The sequence below is a fragment of the Megascapheus bottae genome, chromosome 15 (assembly GCF_031878675.1).
Source record: "Megascapheus bottae isolate mThoBot1 chromosome 15, mThoBot2.hap1, whole genome shotgun sequence".
NCBI lineage: Eukaryota > Metazoa > Chordata > Mammalia > Rodentia > Geomyidae > Megascapheus > Megascapheus bottae.
In genome coordinates, this window is record NC_143523.1 from 44462890 (window position 1) to 44482420 (window position 19531).

General features: G+C 50.5%; 1 protein-coding gene across 1 annotated transcript in view; it reads left to right on the top strand.

Moving 5' to 3' along the window:
- The window catches only part of Cdh23 (cadherin related 23), a 305993-nt gene that overhangs the window by 142708 nt on the left and 143754 nt on the right, over positions 1 to 19531 (top strand). The window contains exons 11-12 of the mRNA XM_090346502.1: positions 11641 to 11790; positions 12447 to 12605. Of these exons, the coding sequence (XP_090202628.1) occupies positions 11641 to 11790; positions 12447 to 12605 (309 nt within the window). The remainder of the gene's footprint in view (positions 1 to 11640; positions 11791 to 12446; positions 12606 to 19531) is intronic.

The window sequence follows — 19531 nt, forward strand, 5'->3', positions numbered from 1 at the left end:
ATGGGACCAGATACCAAACACTAGAAAACAGTGATGAGGGATAGCTGGTAGCATCTTCCCCATGGAAAAGTTTGGATACTCCATTACCTATCCCAACCTTTCTTTCCCTTTAGCCAAATAAGTAGCTAGAATCTGGTTGTAAATCACCTACTTTACACTGAATGGCCCCCAGGAGATATGGAGGAAGGATCCCTGCCCCGCCTCCCAGTTCTGTTTACTCATGAAATATCTAAAAGGTGGAGCCAGGGAGGGAACTCACAGAGAAAGAGTTCTTGTCTAGGGAGCCATAGAGACCAGATACATAGAGAAGTGAAGCTAGCATGGCCCTTGTCCATGCCCTAGGCCAAGGTCCCTATCCCAGCTGCTCTTATTTCTAGAATGTTCTCTTGTGCTTCTGTCCCCCTACCCAACAGGGGTTACAGGCTTTATACAACCTGTGTGCTCACAGCGGTCCCTAGACTTCCTGGTGCCGGGATGGCCACTCTCTGCTGAGCAGAGGGTCTATTTGTAAGCCTTCTATTGTCACCCTCCCACTCCCCCAAGATTGAGGTTCTCCAGGAAAATACAAGCTGTGTTCAAAGCCAATCCAATGTGACGGGAAGGGAACAGGACAGCTCCATCTGTGTGTTTTCCCATTAATTTCTCCCCAGTTGCCTTCACTGAGGCTCTTATTGCCACCGTGGTGATGATTAGGATTTTCTGTCCATGGCTGTGTCCCATGGTGTAATTCCTCCTGGCTCCCCATGCTCAATCCTCCCGAGAACCAGAGGGTGTCCATGGTGTGATGCAGACACCTCTTAATTTAGCCTCATCCTAAGTGTAATTAGCATGCTATTTGCAGAGGCCCCAGCCCCAGCAGGGGTGTGATACCCTGGCCTGTTCGGCAGCTACAGAGCCATCCCTTCCTTGGCCCCTCCCTGCCCATTTCCGGAGGTTCCCAGCCTCACAGCACTCCATGCATGCTCCAGCGCAGGAATGGCTGGGTAAGGAAGTGGCCGGAACTGTTTTATCTGAGGAGTCACCCTCTAAAAGCATGGCTGGCTGTCCTGAACACCTCCACTGGGATGGATCAGAAACAGAATGGACACACCTGACCATCCCCCCATACACACCCTCTTCCTCTCATCATCAGTCCCTGCCCACATCATGACACCTTAGCACCCATCTCTGCAGGTACCCTATTTGCACTAGGCCAAGACCTCTTCTACATTTCCCCTGCCTGCCACACCCTACACAGTGCTAGCTGCCTCTCCCTATCTTACAGGTAGGGCAAGAATAGCTCAGCTTATCTTGCCAGTATCACCCATCAGCATGGGTCATAGCATGGGTCCTAAGCTGTGAAATATCCTCAGCAAGCCACTGGAAACAGAGTCCCACTGATTCAGTGAGGGTGGACCACCAAGGAAGACAGAAGCCTGTTCCCAGAGCCACACCAGTTCTGCTTTCCTAGGCTCCTGCTAACTGTCCCCTAAAGGGGTGGCTGAAGCTGGGATGGGCCAGGACCAGGACAGAGGATCAAGGCACTGACCAGCTAGCTGCCATGGCTTTGTGAGTCATTTGTGAAGGCTTAGATAGCCTGGCTCCCACTACAGGCTGCAGTTTCTCTCTATTAGCAAGAAATTCATGAAAAAGGAATTAGGGGGTGAGAAGTTAAGATCGAGAGCATCACATATTTGTGTCATGGTCTAAGGGTAGTAAACATGGTTCTCTACTTCCCAGGTATATGATAACTTCTTTCCTCTCCCTTGAGCAAAACTAGGTGTGGAGGTCTTGTGCAGGAGATCACAGGAGACCTCCAAAGACTACTGGGCAGGCAGGACAGTAGCACCCACTGACCTGGGGCAGAGAGAAGAGAGGTGCTCTGTAGCATTTTATGGAAAGGAGGAAGGATTTATTCATTCCCTCACAACCCAAACAGTATTTGTCCATAAACCTGTCCATCAGTGAACACAGCAAAGCCAGATTTGTTTTTTTTAATATTGTATATTTTTCTACAGTGTATATTATATCACATCATGCAATATTTTATAACATTTAGCATACAGTATATGAAATAACATAGCATATCACAATAGATATATTATATAGCCATATAATTATGATTAGATAATATAATTATAATTCAAAATTAAGATACAATATCAAATTCATAATATAATTATATATAAATGTAATTATATAATGTGATATTGATAATTGTGTACCTACAATTGACATGATATAGTTATATATTATTACTATATATTATGCCATATTATTAAGAATTAAAATTTCACTTAAGAAGTATGCATGGGTCTCCCCTAAGGAAGTTCCAGACCCTGCCTTTTGAAAATGATTGCTCCATGGTGCGAGACTAAAGAAACACACTGGAGCAGGTGGAGAAAAAGCAAGCTGCGTTAGTACCAGGGAAGGGAGGCAGTCTAGAGGTAAGGATCTCTGATAAGTTGATGGAGACCTGAGAAGTAAGGATGTTTGTTAGAAAAGTATTCTAGGCTGGGCTGGGAACATGGCCTAGTGGTGAGAGTGCTTGCCTGGCATGCACAAAGCCCTGGGTTCAATTCCTCATACAATTCTGTGTATGTGGGGACCACATACACAGAAAAGGCCAGAAGTGGTGCTGTGGCTCAAGGGGTAGAGCCCTAGCCTTGAGAATACCCAATGACAGTGTTCAGGCCCTGAGTTCAAGCCCCAGGACTGGCAATAAAAGAAAAGTATTCCAGGCTGAGAGAAGGGTATGTGGCTCTGAAGAGTGGGGAGAAGGCAGAAAGAAAGCATAAGCAGCCCGAGGTAGAAGAGAGGAGGCTGAACCAGGACTAATAGGGAGCTTTGAGTACAGTGATGGGTGGGTGGGGAGAGAGGCAGGGCTAAGAAAGGCTCCTATCAATAGACACTAATTACCATTTTCGTCTGTGTTTACTTTGCTGTTTTCAGTTTTAATTGCCCTCATTAGGAGATGTCCAAACCTGTCCATCAACTTTCACTGAGCAACAACTAGCAGGCTTTTGTTGTTGTTGTTTTTTAATCCACTTAGCCCCTTTCTGCCTCCAGTCCCCCTGGGCTTTAGAGAGGGCTGGTGGTAGGACTGTACTTAAGATGCTGCTGGGATGAGGTGACAGCCAGATATCTCAAGGGCATTATGCTGAGTGAAGGAAGCAGGTCCTAAATGCTATTCACTGTGTGACTCCAGAACGTTCTTCAAAAGCCAGGAGTAGGGAGCCAGGCCAGTGGTGGCCAGGGGTTGGGGGAGCAGCTGCAAAGGGAAAAGGCAAAGCAATTTTGGGGGTGGTGCAGTGGCTTTGTGTCCTGGTAGTAGGGGTGGATATGGAGAAACTTGAGCATGCTAAAATTCTCAGAAGTAGATTTCCCAAATGTTTATTTTTTTTCTGCATACTAAATTTTTAAAAATACGGTATGAGGGCCGGGAGTTTGGCCTAGTGGTAGAGTGCTTGCCTAGCATGCATAATGACCCTAGGTTCGATTCCTAGGTACCATATATATAGAAAAGCCGGAAGTGGTGCTGTGGCTCAAGTGGTAGAGCACTGGCCTTGAGGAAAGCCCAAGGACAGTGCTCAGGCTCTGAGCTCAGTCCCCAGGATTGGCAAAATAATAATAATAATATTATAATATAATAAATAAATAAAAGTATGGTATGAGCCAGGTGCCAGTGGTTTACACCTGTAATCCTACCTACTCAGGAGGCTGAGATCTGAGGATCTCGGTTTAAAGCCAGACAAGAAAGTCCATGGGACTCGTATCTCCAGTTAACTACCCAAAGGCCAGAAGTGGCTCAAATAAATGCTAACTAGAATGCTAGCTTTAAGCACAAAAGGTCAGAGACAGAACCCAGACCCTGAGTTCAATGTCCAAGACTGGTGTGCGTGTGCACTCACACACACACATGCACACACGCACACACTCTAAGGCTGAAATACTAAAGATTTCTCTACCCACCCAGACATGGAAATGAAGCACCAGAAGAAGCTTCTAGAAAAGTAAACAGTACCAACTCACTGTCCACTGTTATAAATCAACAATTGTAGCACACCCTCTAATACAGCCAGAAAGATAGGCTGGATGGCTTTAAGTGCCACCAGGAGTTGGAGCCATTGATGGTTCTTGAGGGTGAGTGATCTCCTCAGAACTATGCTTTTGGTTGGTTCACCTTGAATGTGCGGAGAGTGAGGATAGGGACTGAGAGCAGTGGTGAAGAGCACGCTGGGCAGGGACCAGGTCAGGGGTCCTAAGTGCTTGAATGTGAGGTCTATGGGAAAAGTGGGGGACAGTGCAATGGCTTTGGTGCAGTGGGTGAGGATGAGGGTGGGGTTTGGATGGGGTTTGGAGCACCAGCAATGGGACTCTTCTGACAGTGGTATCTTCATTTTGTTTTTTACAGGAACCCCTCTAGGGCAATTTGGTGAGGTCATAAAGGAGGTGGGACTCTGTGCCCAGGAATAGGAATGGAGGAAGAGCAGGGACAGAAGGAGACAGACAGATGGTCAGTTATAACTAGGCTTTGGGAGTGTGAGACTCCCACAATACACCGGAGCAATGGGTTACAAATGAGGAAAAAAGAATTCAAAGACACCTGTCTCTCATTTGCCTTAATGTTAAGTGTCCAAGGCACATGATAATTCACTTCCCGGCAGAGCTGGAGCCAGCTATTCCTGGTGCTTCCTCTGAAGGGAGGTGGCGTGCGTGTGCAAGTGAGAAGCACCTGCTACCTGCACCCTCTCGTACCCATGATCATCCACACATCCAGGGTGAGAACCGTCGTCCTCTCGCATTCGACCCCTAGAGTGCCAGCTGCCAATCGGATTGAATTAGATTTCACAGGGGTTTTTTGCAGTACACGGAATTCACCAGCAAATTACTCTTAAAGAGGGAAAATCAATCATTTGGAGCAGAGATAAGCTGAAGGCAAGGCAGCCTCGGATTGATCCCGTCTGTGCAGGCGTGCGTAGAATTCAGCAGATGACCTGGGGGTGGGGAGGAAGGTAAAGAGGGTGAAATATTGAAGAGAATACAGCAGGGGAAATGTAGGGGAGGGATGGAAGGAGGGAGGAGGGGTCAGGGAGGGCATCTTCGTTCAGCTGGGCCTTTGTGCCATGCACTGGGGGGCTTATAACAGCAGGAATATTTGTGTGTGTGTGTGTGTGTGTGCATGCATACATGTGCACTCATGCACACATGCCAGTTCTGGAGCTTCAAGTTGAGGCCTAAGTGCTGTCCCTGAGCTTTTTTGAGCTTTTTGAAGGTCGTTGCTCTCCTACTTAAGCCAAAACTCCATTTCCAGCTTTGTGATAGTTAATTGAAGATAAAAGTCTCCCAGACTTGTCTGCCCAGCTGACTTTGAATTACAGTCCTCAGCCTCCTTAGTAGTGAAGATTACAGGAGTGAGCCATGGGCTCCTGGCACCACAGTAACTTTTTACCTCCTGTGGGAGGCTGGAAAGACCAGGATGAAGGCACTAGTAGTTTCTTCATCTGGAGAGATAACTACCTGGACAGTCAGCCTGCCGCTGTGCCTGAACATGACTAAGGGTGAGCTTCCCATGTTGCAGGTTGGAACACTGAGGCAGGAGACAAAGGTCTCCCCCAGTGTTACACAAAGGGTGACAGCTCCAGAAAAAGACAAGTTCCTGCTTTCAGACCTGAGCTGCTCAAGCCCAAACCAGAGAAGACAGAAGGGAGTACATGGGATGCCAATGCTGAGCTGCCAGCTGTGCAGTGTGGGTTTCACTGTAGCCTCGGGTAGCGCTGGTAACAGAGACAGTGACCTCCACAGGGGCCCTCCACTGGCATCAGGACTCTTGACACCAACACGGGAGACTTGGGTTCAGTGGACCAAGGAGAGAGGACCAGGAAGGCAGGAGAGACAGGGACAGGAGGGGAGAAGCTCCTGCCTGCTAAGGGCTGCCTTGCTGTCTGATTGAGGTTAATTAAGCAAAAGGATGGACAAATGGGTGATACAGAATACATCTTTGTGGACTTTGATTTTCTACCACTCAATAACATGGATCAGACCTGTAGAAAGCACAGTGGAAGAGGGGAGGGAGGCCGCAGCCCCTGCCTAGGGCTGGGCTGGTCACCTCTTTGCCCCTGCACAAATCCCAGCCTCAACCATTTGCCCACCTGCCCTTCTTATCCCTGTCTAGGGTCTTGAAATGGATCCTGGACCCCATGTGCTTCTAGAATGATTCAGAGTCCAGGTCTGACTTCCAGTGCTGTTTCAGCCTCCACTGCTAGGACTTACCCCCTGTCATCTTGGTCAGGATCCCTCTGGCAAGCCTGAGTTGGGATAGCATTTCTAGGAGGGCAGCACAAACTTTGGGTCCTTTCTCTGCACCCCAGGACCTAAGCCCCCTTCCTAGTTTGGGCTAAAGGGTTCCCACCAGCCTACTGAGCACCCCAGGAACCTCATAAGGACCTGCTGGTCATCCTTACAGTATTTAACAGTTCTGCCAACTCCATCTAAAGATAGTCTTAGGGGCCAAGTGTGGTAGTGCACTCCTGTAATCAGAGCTACACTGCAGGCAGAGGTAGAATGATGATGATCCAGAATTTTTCTGCACAATAACTAAAGCAGAACAGGGCTGTGTGTGTGAGTGGTATAACACCTGTTCAGTAAACACAAAGCTCTGAGTTCAAATCCCAGTACTAAAGAAAAAAGTTATCTTGGTCCTTGCTTTCCTTCCTTACCATCTCTAATTCACCTGAGCTTGGTCCTTTCTGTTGAGAGGAATTGGGGTTCCCTTGGAGGGGGCATGGTGTAGTTCTCAGTAAGGTGAGGGTCCTTGGCATTTGGAGTGCAGAGGAATGAGAACTCAAGACCCGGCTTTCAGGGAGGCAGAACACAGTTCACAAGTTCAGGGAACACAGGAGGGCCTTTCCTCTCCCCTCTCACAGATGGAGAAACTGAGCCGGGAATGGAAGGGACTTGCCCAGGACATGCTGGAAAGAAGCCAGGCAGGTCACATTGCAGGGCCATGTGTGTTTGCGGTAGAGAGAGAAGACAGAGGGACAGAGGTACCTCTGATTCAGGAAGGGAGCCTGGAGGAGGGGGCCACCCTCACTCCCTTTGGTCATCTGCAGAGGGAAGGGCCATCAGCTGGTGACCAGGGCAGACGATGCTCAGAGAGAGATCAGGCCAGCCATAGTCTGTGTCCAGGATCAGAAAAGGCCCCTCCAGGCTGAGTAGGGATGCTTAGAGGGGGAGCTGCCCCCCCCCAAGTCACCCTCCACCTTCAGGACCCAGAAGGATGGGGGCAAGGTTAGGGAGAGGAAGTCTGCCCCTTCTGGCAGCTGGCTGATAAGGCGCTTGCCCTCTACAGGGGGCCAGAAGGCTGCAGTCACCAGCAGCAATCTGGCTGGATGGCGGGGATCCAGCAGTGATTTCATATGTGCGACCCCCTCCCAATAAATAAATAAAGCTGAGCCGGTCCAGGTCTCCCTGCAAGCAGCTAGCGGCTCCCCAACCCGCCGCAGCTCGTGCCTTGGCTCAGAGACCCGAGGCTGCCACCAATCTGCCTTCTCATCGTCTCTCCCAGCTGGAGGAGAATTAAATCCAGCAGCCTCCTCTCCAACACACACTGGGACTCCTTTTGATGTCCTCCTTATCTCCTTTTCCAACAAAATCACCCCTCCGCAGCTCCCAGAGAGACTCCCGCCTCCCACCTCCCGCCTCCCCCACACCTCCCGCCTCCCGCCACTACAGCTCCCACCACCCATGGGACAAGGATACCCTCCAAGGCCCAGCCTTGCCTTTTAGAACTCAGAGCTTGCCCCCTGCCTGTGATATGGGCACAGATGCCCAGGGTTATGGGGGAAGGGTGAACAGTTTTCTCTTTGCCAATTCTGGCAAGGCACAGTAGTGGGTGGGCTGGAGGCCCAGGGTTAAGAGCTCAGACTAGGCAGGGCAGACCTGTGATCCCAGCACTCAGGAAGCTGCTGAGGGAAGGTAGAGTTTGAAGGCAGCTAAGGCTACAGAGCCAGACCCTGTGTGTGTGTGTGTGTGTGTGTGTGTGTGTGTGTGTGTGTGTGTGTGTGTGTGTGTGTGTGCAGATTCTAGAGAAGGCAGCATGGGCCCATATACGAATCCTGCCCTGGAAGCTTCTGTTTCTTCTCTGTAAAAGGGCTGGATTGGTGTTGATGCCATTGGGCCATAATGAAGTTTGGTGACTATTTTACACCAAGTTGAGGTTGCTGAATGGGAGCTGTTAGAATAAGAGAATCCCTAGCCAAGGCTGTGGTTAGGGGGATTTATACTCATTTACCTAACCGAATATCACACACACACACACACACACACACACACACACACACACCTCCATCCCAAGGGCTGGCAGCCATGAGCCATGTGCAAGCAGGAGCCAGTCTTCTCAGAAAGTGAGCTAGGCACTCTTGGTGGGTGGGGGGAGGGGGAGAGCCTCCAGACAACAACACACAGGAACCTACTTAGATACATGATTGAACCATGGTTCAATCATGATTGAGCCACCTATGTTTCGCTTCTACCATAGCTGAGTTGACAGGTACCTACCATGGCACCCAACTAGTGGTTTAGAAGTGGGGGTGAGTCTCATGAACTTTCTTTTCAGGCTGGCTAAAACCATAATCTTCCTAATTTCAGACTACCAAATAGCTAGAATGCCAGGCATGAGCCACCAGCATCTGGCTTACCATTTGTACATTTAAACTATTGAAAGATTATCCCTGGGTCAGGGGCATAGCCTAGTGGTAGTGTGCTCGCCTAGCATGCATGAAGCCCTGGGTTCGATTCCTCAGTACCACATACACAGAAAAAGCCAAAAGTGGCTCAAGTGGCAGAGTGCTAGCCTTGAGCAAAGCATGTCCAAGCACAGTGCCTTGGCCCTGAGTTCAAGTCCCAGGACTGTAGAGAAAGGAAAGAAAGGAAGGAAGGCCTGACATTTTTAGTGTTAAAAAATTAAAACATAGCTGGGCATTTATGGCTTATATACCCATATCCATTTCCTTAGAAAGTTAAGGTCAGAAGATTTTAGTAGGAGCCCACAAAGTTCATAAGATTCCATCACAACAGAAAAGGCCTGGCCTGCTACCACAATTGTAGCAGCAGGCATAAATGGAAGGATTGAGGTTCAGGCTAATACAGGAAAAAAAAAAAAAAAAAGAGCAAGACCCTAAGTCAAAAAATACCAGAGCAAAAAAGGCTAGAGGTGTATCTGAAGTAGAAAAGCTTACCTAGCAATATGAAGCCCTGAGTTCACACCCCAATACCAAGAAACAAAACAGCTAAGTGTTGGTGGCTGACACCTATAATCTTTAGTTATTCAGGAGGCTGAAATCTGAGGATGGCCTTTTGAAGCCAGCCCAGGCAAGAAAATCCATGAGATTTTTAATCTCCAATTAATCACAAAAAGCCAGAAGTGGAGCTATGGCTCAAGTAGCAGAGCACTAGACTTGAGCACAAAAGCTCAGGAACAGTACCCAGGCTCTGAGTTCAAACCCCATGACTGGCAAAAATAAAAGAAAGCACCGGGCACTGGCATGGTGGCTCAAGCCTATAATCCTAGATACTCAGGAGGCTGAGATCTGAAGATCAAGGTTCAAAGCCAGCCCAAGCACAAAAGGACCTGAGACTCTTATCTCCAATTAACCTCTAGAAAATGGGAAGTGGGGCTTGGCTCGAAGGTAGGGTGGTAGCCTTGAGCTGTAGAGCTCAGGGACAATGCCCAGGCCCAGGGGTAGGGCAGTAGCCTTGAGCTAAACTACTCAGGGACAGTGCCCAGGCCGAGTTCAAGCCCCATGACCCACAAAAATAAATAAAAGAAAGGGGGAAAAGCAAAAGAAAAGAGGAAAACATGACAATCCAGCTGGATTATCCAGGCTCCTGGGAGGAAGAATGTATGGACCTAGCCCCTCCCTTCCCTGCTCATACAGGTGCCAATGAGAGGGGGAGAGTAAGGAAAGCCTACCCTTGTTGGACCTCCTTGCATTTCCCTGGACCACCACTTGCATGCTCAGCCTTCCTCTTCTCTAAGCCCCAGGATCCCTGAGGCTGTGCCCACGGAGGCCCCATGGAGCTGCTTCTCAGCTCTCTCTCTATCCTGAACCAGGGTTCACCACCTTTTCTCTCTGCTTCCTTTCTCCTCCACATCTGTCCGGCTCCTTTTCTCCGGCTCCCTCTTCCTTGTCTCCACCTTCTCTGGCTGACTCCCACTGACAGAACTTGGTAAGTGAGCCTTGACGTGCGATGGGCCAGGGGTGGGGGCGTGCTGGGCAATGTGGAGAGGAGGCTTGGCTGGGGGCAGTTCTCAGTCCTAGAGGGTGCTGCTCAGACATCCACCCTCCCAGGCCTCCTGGTTCTGTCGGGGGAGAGAGGGCCTGGTGTTGCCTGTTCAGATTTGACACACTCCGCTGCCTTTGGTTATTAGTGTCCCTTCGGGCATTTAATTGATCCCCTCCATGTGGACCCCCACATCAGAGAGAACTGAAACCCCCATGGCCTGACAGGCCCAGAAAAGCATTGTTCCTACAGCCTGCAAGTGGAGGGAGCCCCACATGTAAAGACTTGCAGGATCAGGGAAGCCCGGCTGCCCACTCTCACTAGTAACAGCTTCCAGACAGGAGTCCCCGACTCCCCAATCCCCAACCTCCCCTGGACAGCCAGTAAGAGGCCATGCCTGCATTATGGTGTGTATTCCACAGCAAAAAGACAGTGCCCACCTGGCCAGGTACTGAGCAGGTGGATTATGTCCCCCTTGGGGTACTGAGCCTCGAGTGGTGGGCATTTACAGCAAGAGCCAGGAGGAGGGCTCTGACTGGGTAACCCCTTGGGCCCCACCCTCTTGGAGAGGAATCTGTGGGTGATCTCCCCATGAGACAGGAAAGGAACTAGCACTTTGTAGGCAGGCTAGACTCTCTAGGTGTCCACCATTCTGCTTACCTGCTCTGAGCTGGGGTCTTCAGATACAGAGGAGTGTCACACATTGCTTTGTATGGCCAGAGTCAGGTGGCCTCTGAGGGCTTCCTGGGGTATAGCCTCGGAAGCACCTTCAGAATCACTGAGCTAGAAGAAGGTGGCTCCTAAGCCCAAAGCGACCCACTGAGAGCAACAGAGCTCTTATGGGTGTGGCCATGTGATCCATTGTCCTGGGCTCTGTCACCCGTCTTCTGTCATGTGTAAGCAAAGCCATGTTCTTCCTGACTGACATGTCCAGAAGGAGCAATGTCACTTCCTGTTCCCCTTTGTTTCTCCATCCCAGCCCACTTCAATGCTTCCCCTCCTTCTACTCCCTATCTCTTCCCATCCCCCCCTCCGAACCCCCATGTACTATTGGGTGTGGTGCTGGCAGGTCCCTCTCCACATCTGAAATCCCTGAGGCTAACTAAGGAAGGGCACTGACAAACATAGGAAGGACCTGTGACATAAAGAACTGGAAGAGAGCCTCCAAGGCTTAGGCATGGGCAGGAGACAGGGACTGGAAGCTGAGCCAGGCAGCAAGGCACATCCTCTCACCCTCCACCCCATGCCCCCACAAGGCAGTCCCACTGCCTCTCCCTCCAGTGCCCTCTGCTCCTCCATCCACTCACCCCTCCCCCTCCCCAGGGCTTCCGCTGGCTGCACACTTTCTGACTGGCTTCTTCTCCGTCCTCACCCCAGGGCCTGAACAGCATGTTTGAGGTGTACCTGGTGGGCAACAATTCACACCACTTCATCATCTCTCCCACCTCTGTGCAAGGGAAAGCAGACATCCGCATCCGTGTGGCCATCCCCCTAGACTACGAGACCGTGGACCGCTATGACTTCGACGTAAGCCTTGCTCACAGAACCCCTCCCTCACTGGGTTGTGGAGGTTCAGGGGATGCAGGGAGGAGGGCAGAGCACCACCCTTCAAGTCCTGCCTCCCCTAGAAGCCACTGAGAGACAGAAGGACAAGGTGTTTGGGAGTTGGGGGTAGTCTCACTAGACCCAAGGCAGCCTCAGATGCCCCCCCTCAAGAGCCTCTATCAGCCGAGCCTATAATCTTAGCTACTCAGGAGGCTGAAAGCTGAGGATTGTGGTTTGAAGCCAGCCTGGGCATGAGATTCCTTACCAAAAAGCTGGAAATAGAGCCATACCTCAAGTGGTAGAGAGCTAGCAGTGAAGAAGCTAAGGGACAATGCCCAGGCCCTGAGGTTAAGCCCAGTACCAGCACACACACACACGTTCACGTGCACACGCATAAGCATACGCATGGGCACATGCACCTATGGCTCTCAGCCCTGCCCCTGTCACCCCTCCAGATCAGAGGCAGGAGCCACCCCCAGCCCTGTGCACCAGTGATGAAGGCATTCATAGCACATTTCTGACAGTGGCTTCAACAGGTGCTGCTATCGTTGGGACCAGCCAAGGAGCAAGGGGGTCTTGTAGGGCAAGGGGGAACAAGGGAAAGACCAGCTTGCCCAGCTCCTGCTCTGCTCCCCTAGCTCTTTGCCAATGAGAGCGTGCTGGACCATGTGGGCTATGCCAAGGTGAAGATCACCCTCATCAATGAGAATGACAACCGGCCCATCTTCAGCCAGCCACTGTACAACGTCAGCCTGTATGAGAATGTCACCGTGGGGACCTCCGTGCTCACAGTCCTGGTGAGTCTGTATGTCCCCAAGGCCCTCAAACTCTCAGGGAAGACCTAGGCAGGCTGGCAGAAGTATTCTCAACTGCTGAGCAGTTGGGGAGTAGTGCTTCACGTACCTAGAGACGGTGTTTGTTGGGGTGCTAAAGTGTCTGAATCCTCCAGGGTAAGGCTCCCCGACTGGGGCTGCAGTGTGGAAAGAGAGCCAACCTGAAGGATGATGGGATTGGACTCAAGACACTTCAGTTTTGCTTCCTTATACTTAACAGGAACTGGTTCTGGGTGGGCCAGGTGTGCCAACACTAGCAGGTAGATCAGGTGCCATTTCTGAGAAGGGCAATCCTTCCTAATTGAACACTGCAGGTTCCCTGAAGGTGTTTAAGCAGCGTCTGCTTTGCTTGGCTAGAACTTGCTCTTTGACAAGAGGACCCCTCTCTATGTCCCATTATATTAGCATTCTTGCTTGGGAGATACAGAAACCATGAAGTGGTTTAAGCCAAAAAGAAAAAAAGACTCATGGAACAAGAATATAAAGGAGGGCTGGGAATGTGGTTTAGTGATAGAGTGTTTGCCTAGCATTCATGAAGCCCTGGATTCATTTCCTCAGTACCACATACAGAGAAAAAGTGTGGTAGAGTGTGTGAGCCTCGAACAAAAAGAAGCTCAGGGATAGTGCACAGGCTCCGAGGCAGTCCCAGGACTGCCTTCCCCACCCCCCAAATGAAAAGAGTCTAAGGGATTTCAGGCATGTCTGCATCCTGGTGCTCAGTTCAGCAGGAGTGCTCTCTAGTACCTGACTGGTTTTTTGCAGCAGCTAAGAGGAACACTCACACATCCACTCTTCTTACCCCTAGTGTGTGGGGGGCTGGGAGTTCCCTTTCCAGCCAATGTCCCAGAACTGAGTCTCTGCTTATTTCATCATTCTAGAACTAGTCATCATGATTCTGGTGTTGGGGAGGCCAGGAGTTGGGAATCCAGCTAAAAAACAGGAAAGGAGCATGTATTATGAAATTTGAGTTGGATGCTGAGCTTGGGTAGAAATAACTCAATAAATCTTTGAGGAATTTAACTTGCCACAGCCCCCTCCTCACTCACGGGAGGCCTGCAAAGTCCTTGCTATCCCCATTTCTGGCTCCAAGCTGACTTTGCCTGCCATACTGGGTCCCCTCACTCAGAAGTGTGTTTACTTTTACAGACAGATGGTGTGGCACTGTGCTGTGCCCCCAGGCCCTTCTCGTCTGACAGTTATTAATATTTCAAACAGATGTTTAGCTAGTCAGGCCATCAGAGGTAAACAGTGAGTTGGCTGCGTTTGTTCTTTCCTCTCCCCTGCTTCCCAGGTGGGGGAACTCCCCCAGCCTTCTCCAAGGTGCCCCAGCAATATATCAATCACCTGCTGCCTGGGGCCCTGGGACCCTCCTCCTGCTTCCCTGGGTCCAGCAGAGGGCGCATGGCAGACACTCTGAGAGTGTGTACAGTCCTGCACCGGAGTGTTAGGAGAAAGGCCATCCAAACGGCCTCAGCCTCAGAGGTCGAGCAGCGGGCAGAAGGTCCCTGGAGGCCAAGGACTGTGTGGCAAAGAATTCCCATGTGGGTCCAGGCATCAAGAGACTCTTGCCTGGAGTTCTCACTCTACAGTCTCATTCTTACCATGGGGAGAAAGGCCAGGGACATTTGTAGACCAGCGGTGAGGTTGAAGTGTGAATGGAGATACCAGGACAGTGCTTAGGCCCTGAGCTAAAGCCCAGGACTGCCAAAAAAAAAAAAAAAAAAAAAAATGACCTCCTCCATAGTGTAAACTCGTCCAACCACTCTGGAAAGCAGTATGGCAGTTCCTCAAAAGACTAAACATAGAGGTCCCCTATGACCCAGCAATTCCACTCCTTGGCATTTACCCAATCATCCAAAAACAAGGACATACTAAATCCACTAGCACAATGATGTTCATTGCAGCACTATTTACCATAGCAAAGATATGGAACCAACCCAGATGCCCCTCAGTTGATGAGTGGATCAACAAGATGTGGTGTTTATACACAATGGAACCCTATGCTGCAGTCAGAAAGAACGACATTGCCCCATTTGTAAGGAAATGGAAAGACATAGAAAAAAATCATATTAAGTGAAGTAAGCCAAACTCAAAGGAACATAGGCTCAATGGTTTCCCTCATTTGTCATAATCAGTAGAAACCTTGGGCTTGCCTAGCAGAGATTTACAATAGAACAAAACCTAGATACATAAGGCCATATAGTATGACGCTAAATGAAAGGACCTCCAGGATATAAAAACAAAAGCCATATAAGGAGTGATTGTTGTCCTTAATATACCATGTTATCTCTCATCTCTTTTGCTGTCCCTTGGTTATCTCATATGGTTACAGTATTTCACCTTGTTATATGATATATTGTATATATGTGTATGTGGTTATTTGAAATCGGATAGGGAAGGGGGAAAAACAAGATGAGGGATGGGGGTGGAGAGAGGGAAATGGGGACCAAGACATGAGAAAGGGTATCAATGTATGTGAAGTAATGCACCCTCTATCTGGTGAATATAATGTAACCCTTCTATTAATTATAATAAAAAGTATGTGGGAAAAATGACCCCCCCACTTGCTATAGAGGATACAACCACATCCCCACAGAACTTCCACCTCACTGCCACTTGCCCACCTCCTTCAAGTGCTGCCAGAACTCCTGGCAGGTGGCTTGTTTCCTGGCCACACCCTGACCCCACTCCTGGCCTCCAGCTTCATCCCTGGTTTCTACCCCCACCTGAGCCCCAGCTTGGTCCTGACTTCCAGGTCCTATCCCCCCAAGATTCATCTCAGCCTTCCTCTGCTTAGACCTAGGGTCAGCTCCATGTTCCAGCCACCTTTTCTGCAAGAGGGGGCTGGAGTTGATGCTGCCTGCTCAGGGACTGTGAAATTCCTCCTCCCTGACCTTTTCTGTGATGTAATTTAAATGGTTCGTGGGCAGTTGTGTCAGGAAAAAAAATTATGAAAGAAAGAAAGATGTTTTAATTTGCAGTAAAGGCTGGGCAGAACCTGATCCTTCAAGGGGGCTTCCCACCCCCACCCTGGCCTGGCCCTGCTTCTGTGGCTGGCCACCTGGCCTGGGGAACAGGGTATCATGACAGTGGCTAGGAAAACCGGCTATGGTTGCTAGCCTGGAAAACCTGCCTGTTGAGCTGAAGGTACCAGACTCACCTCCCCGCTCCCAAGCCTACCCCCAGCCTAGTCCTGGAGGCCTCTCCAGCCCTCAGTTATTCCAAGATGAGTTGCCAATTGGAGAGAGGAAAGAGGGAGACCTGGAACCCAACTCTGGTTGCTTGTTTGGGCCAGTCCTGCAGGAATACTTCTCTTCTCTGCACCCCACAGCAGAGCAAGGAAGATAGATTAGAATATATCTTTAACCATCTTGAGATCTCATGTCCAAAACACTCACATGAAGTGGACAGGAGATAACTAGGATAACTTCCAGGGACTGGCACCTTTGTCCTGAGTTTACTGCAACTACCCACCTCAAATGCCACATTTCTGACCTATTTGAAAGGTACTAGCATGTTCTCACTGTGCATGTGAAGAAACTGAGGCTCAGAGAAGTTAAATAATTCTCCTGGTCCCCCCAGGCTGGTAAATGGATGGAATGTACCTAAAGATCCCTGATCTTGGCCATAAACTTCATCCTGGGAGGCTGTGTTGGACTATGATGAGGACAGAGAAGCTAGGAGGGACTCTCTGTAGATCCCAGGGGATCTGATCCTGTGCCATGCTAGAACCTTCTGGCAGTCAAATGAACTTACATGTCTAGGGGCAGAACAATGGGGGCTTTCCCCTGGGTGGGTGATACCATGCCAGTGATGGATGAGCAGGGTCCCAGGGTCCCTGTCTAACTGTCTTCCACCCTGTTAGCCAAGGGCAAGCTTCAGGGTCTACCACCATGGGCCCTTAGCAAGCCACTGGGCCTCAGTTACTACCTTTGTGGTCCCTCTGTGGTACTGTATTAGAATCCTGCCTGGCAGGGTTGTTGTCAAAATTGAATTAAAAGGTTCAGGAAGACACTCAGTTCAGAGCCTGCCAGGAGCACATCAAAAGTGTCAGCTGGTCATGCTGGCTCTCATGCTTGGGGAAGGGGGTGGGGGAGGGCAGGGACACCACCTTTCGAGTCCGGCCCCTGATCTGGTAGCACAGGACCTGAGCCCCAGGGCAGTAACTAAGGCCTCTATTCCCATTTCTTCCCTGTGCTACAGAGGACAATGAGGGGACCAGCACCCTAGCTACCTCTCTCCCATGACCCTCACCTGGTGTCTCCCTCCCTTTAAGAACCTCACCCATGCCCACTGACCCCTGGAGCCCCTTGTCTGCCCTCTTTCTCCCTCTCTAATCTAGAAGTTTAGGACACAATTCGTAACCTTCACCCACTGCTGGGTCCGAATGGCTTTCTTCTTTCTCATCCCCTGCTTGCCATGCCTCAGTGCTGCTTGTCCCCTCTCCCCTCCCCCACAGACAGAAACACCACTGCCACCAAAGGGAAAGGGGGTGGAGTGATGTCATTGCCCAGGGCTGGCCCCAGTGTAGGCCAGCTTCAGTCCTCTCCACAAGCTCTGATAGAAAACTTCGAATGCAGCTCTTCCATCAGCTTTCAGGCTGCAGGGCCTGGCTCCTGGCTTTGAGGCTGTCAGGTACCCCCAGCCTGCAGGCTGAGGGGTACCCTGTCCTGCCTCATGTTCTTGGAATCGAGGCAATCAAATTTGGACCACAGCTGGGGCAATCTGGAAAAGCCAACCTTGCCTCGGTCTCAGGGGACTCTTTCACCCCCAATCCCAGGTTGTGTCTGACCCCACAAAAACATGAGAGTTCTGCCTGATCAGTGGGACCTCTCAGCCACTACAGGGGACCTTTCTAGAAGCAGGGGCACCCAGCTTCAAGTTTTGCTTCTGAGGCTGGCTGGCTGTGAGCATGCACACAGCTGCTGCAGCATTTGCTGTTGGGGTGATGGCAACAATAAAGACTTACCTGTACTCCAGAGAGATGGGCATTTAACGCACGGAGTGCATCGTGGGCGCTGGATAAATGACAGCTGTGATTGCTGGCACAGTGATTGTCATTCTCACTCATCACAATGTCTGTTCCATCCCACTCAGGGGCCAGGCAGCTTCTCAGAGCACTGGCTCCACAGCTTTCTTCCACCTCCTCCCTCCATCTCCCTCCCCTCATCTTCTGTTCCCACTCCTAACTCCTGTTCTCTCTTGGCACAGTGGCTGTGAGCTTGCCTGTGCCCAGTCCTGAGTGCCAACACCCAGGCTACAGTTTCAGGTGTGTCACAGAACACAGTAGTTGACTGAAGGAGAGAAGCAGAACTCTTCAGAAAGAGGTAGACAACAGGAGCTGCCTGGTGTGGGCCATAGGTCATTCCCCAGGGGGCTGAACATAGCTCTGGTACTCTGCCGCCACCATCTGAAATTTGTAGTATGTTTTTAAGCAGGGAGCCACTTGTGTGTCTGTTGTCTGGGCTCTTCAGATCTTGTAGTTAGCCCTAGCTTTGGGCTGTTTATAATTCTTGGCGCAAAGAGGCTCTGTCTGTGGATTTCATGGTTCGTGCTAGCTCTGAGCATAGTAGGACCGGGCCCTGTGTCCCTACAGAGTTAGTTTCCATGCTCATTGCTGGGGCAAAAAGCGCCTAAGTTCAGCAGCACAAAACCACATTTCCCCACTCATAGATCCAGTGGTCAAGAATAGCAAAGGCCAGGGAACAGGGTAGTTTTACTATCTCTGGGTGCCTGGCACAGTGGAGCAAGGCCTGAGCCCCCAGCCACTGACTTCCTGGGTGACTGGGACTCCTCTCATCCTGTTTGGAGTTCAGCCTTCTGCTCAGAAGACCTCCCAGCTGCCCCTTCCCCTGCTCCAGTCACGCAGGCTCAAAGCTTCAGACCTGACCCAGAAATAAGATCACCAGATTTCAGGATCCCCCAGGATCCTGGCCCTCCCTAATCCTGGAGGTTCTGGTTGCAAGACTGAAGGCCAGTGAATAAGTATGGCCTCTACATTGCAGAAGACTGCTAGGGAAGACTGGCCTTGGGCTTTCCTGGGAGTCCTCAAGAGCCTCTGTGGCCCGAGAGGGTAAGTTGTTCTTTTCCCTTCCAGAGAAAGATTCTGCACTGTTTAAAGCAAAGGGCACCTCCATGTGCAGCTGCCAAGAGCCTTGGATGACAATGCTGGGCCTGGAGACACAGGACAAGGAAGTCAGAGTCTATTATATGAGGGTGATTACATGACATGGGGAAACTGAAGTTGTTAGGGAACAGGCTGCTAAGGCATTGTATCAATGTCATGGTGGCCAGAAGGAAGGTCAAGGATCTGGACACTCAGAGGGCAGGTGGGGGCACAGGTCAGAAGGGTTTGTGGGGAGAGGTTTCTTATGAATCACATGACAGCTCCATGAAGACCAGACCAAGGGAAGAGGGTTGGAGGACACCTAGTGGAAACTAGGAGAGTAGCTGAGGGGCTAGGGAGATACCAAGTGAGGCACAAGGCTCCTCCCTGGGAGATAGGAGAGGGGAAAGAGAGGCAAGGTTCCTCCCCACTCCACCCCTCCCGCTTCCACCCTGTTCTACCAAGCCCATGCTGAGGCCTGGGCACATACCAAGGGCATAGCCTTACCCATCTCCTCCCAAGTCAGCAAATCATCATCTATATCCCCCAACGGACTGACCAGGTAGCCCAGCACCTTCAGTAACGGTAAGAAACAGTCACCTGCCAAAACTCCAAGAATGGACTTGGAACCAGACTCCTGTGGCTCATGCCTTTAATCCTAGCTACTCAGGAGACTGACAGTCTGTGGATTGTGGTTCAAAGCCTGGACAGGAAAGTCTGTGAGACTCTTATCTCCAAAATTAACCACTCAAAAACCAGAAGTGGAGCTGTGGATCAGAGAGGT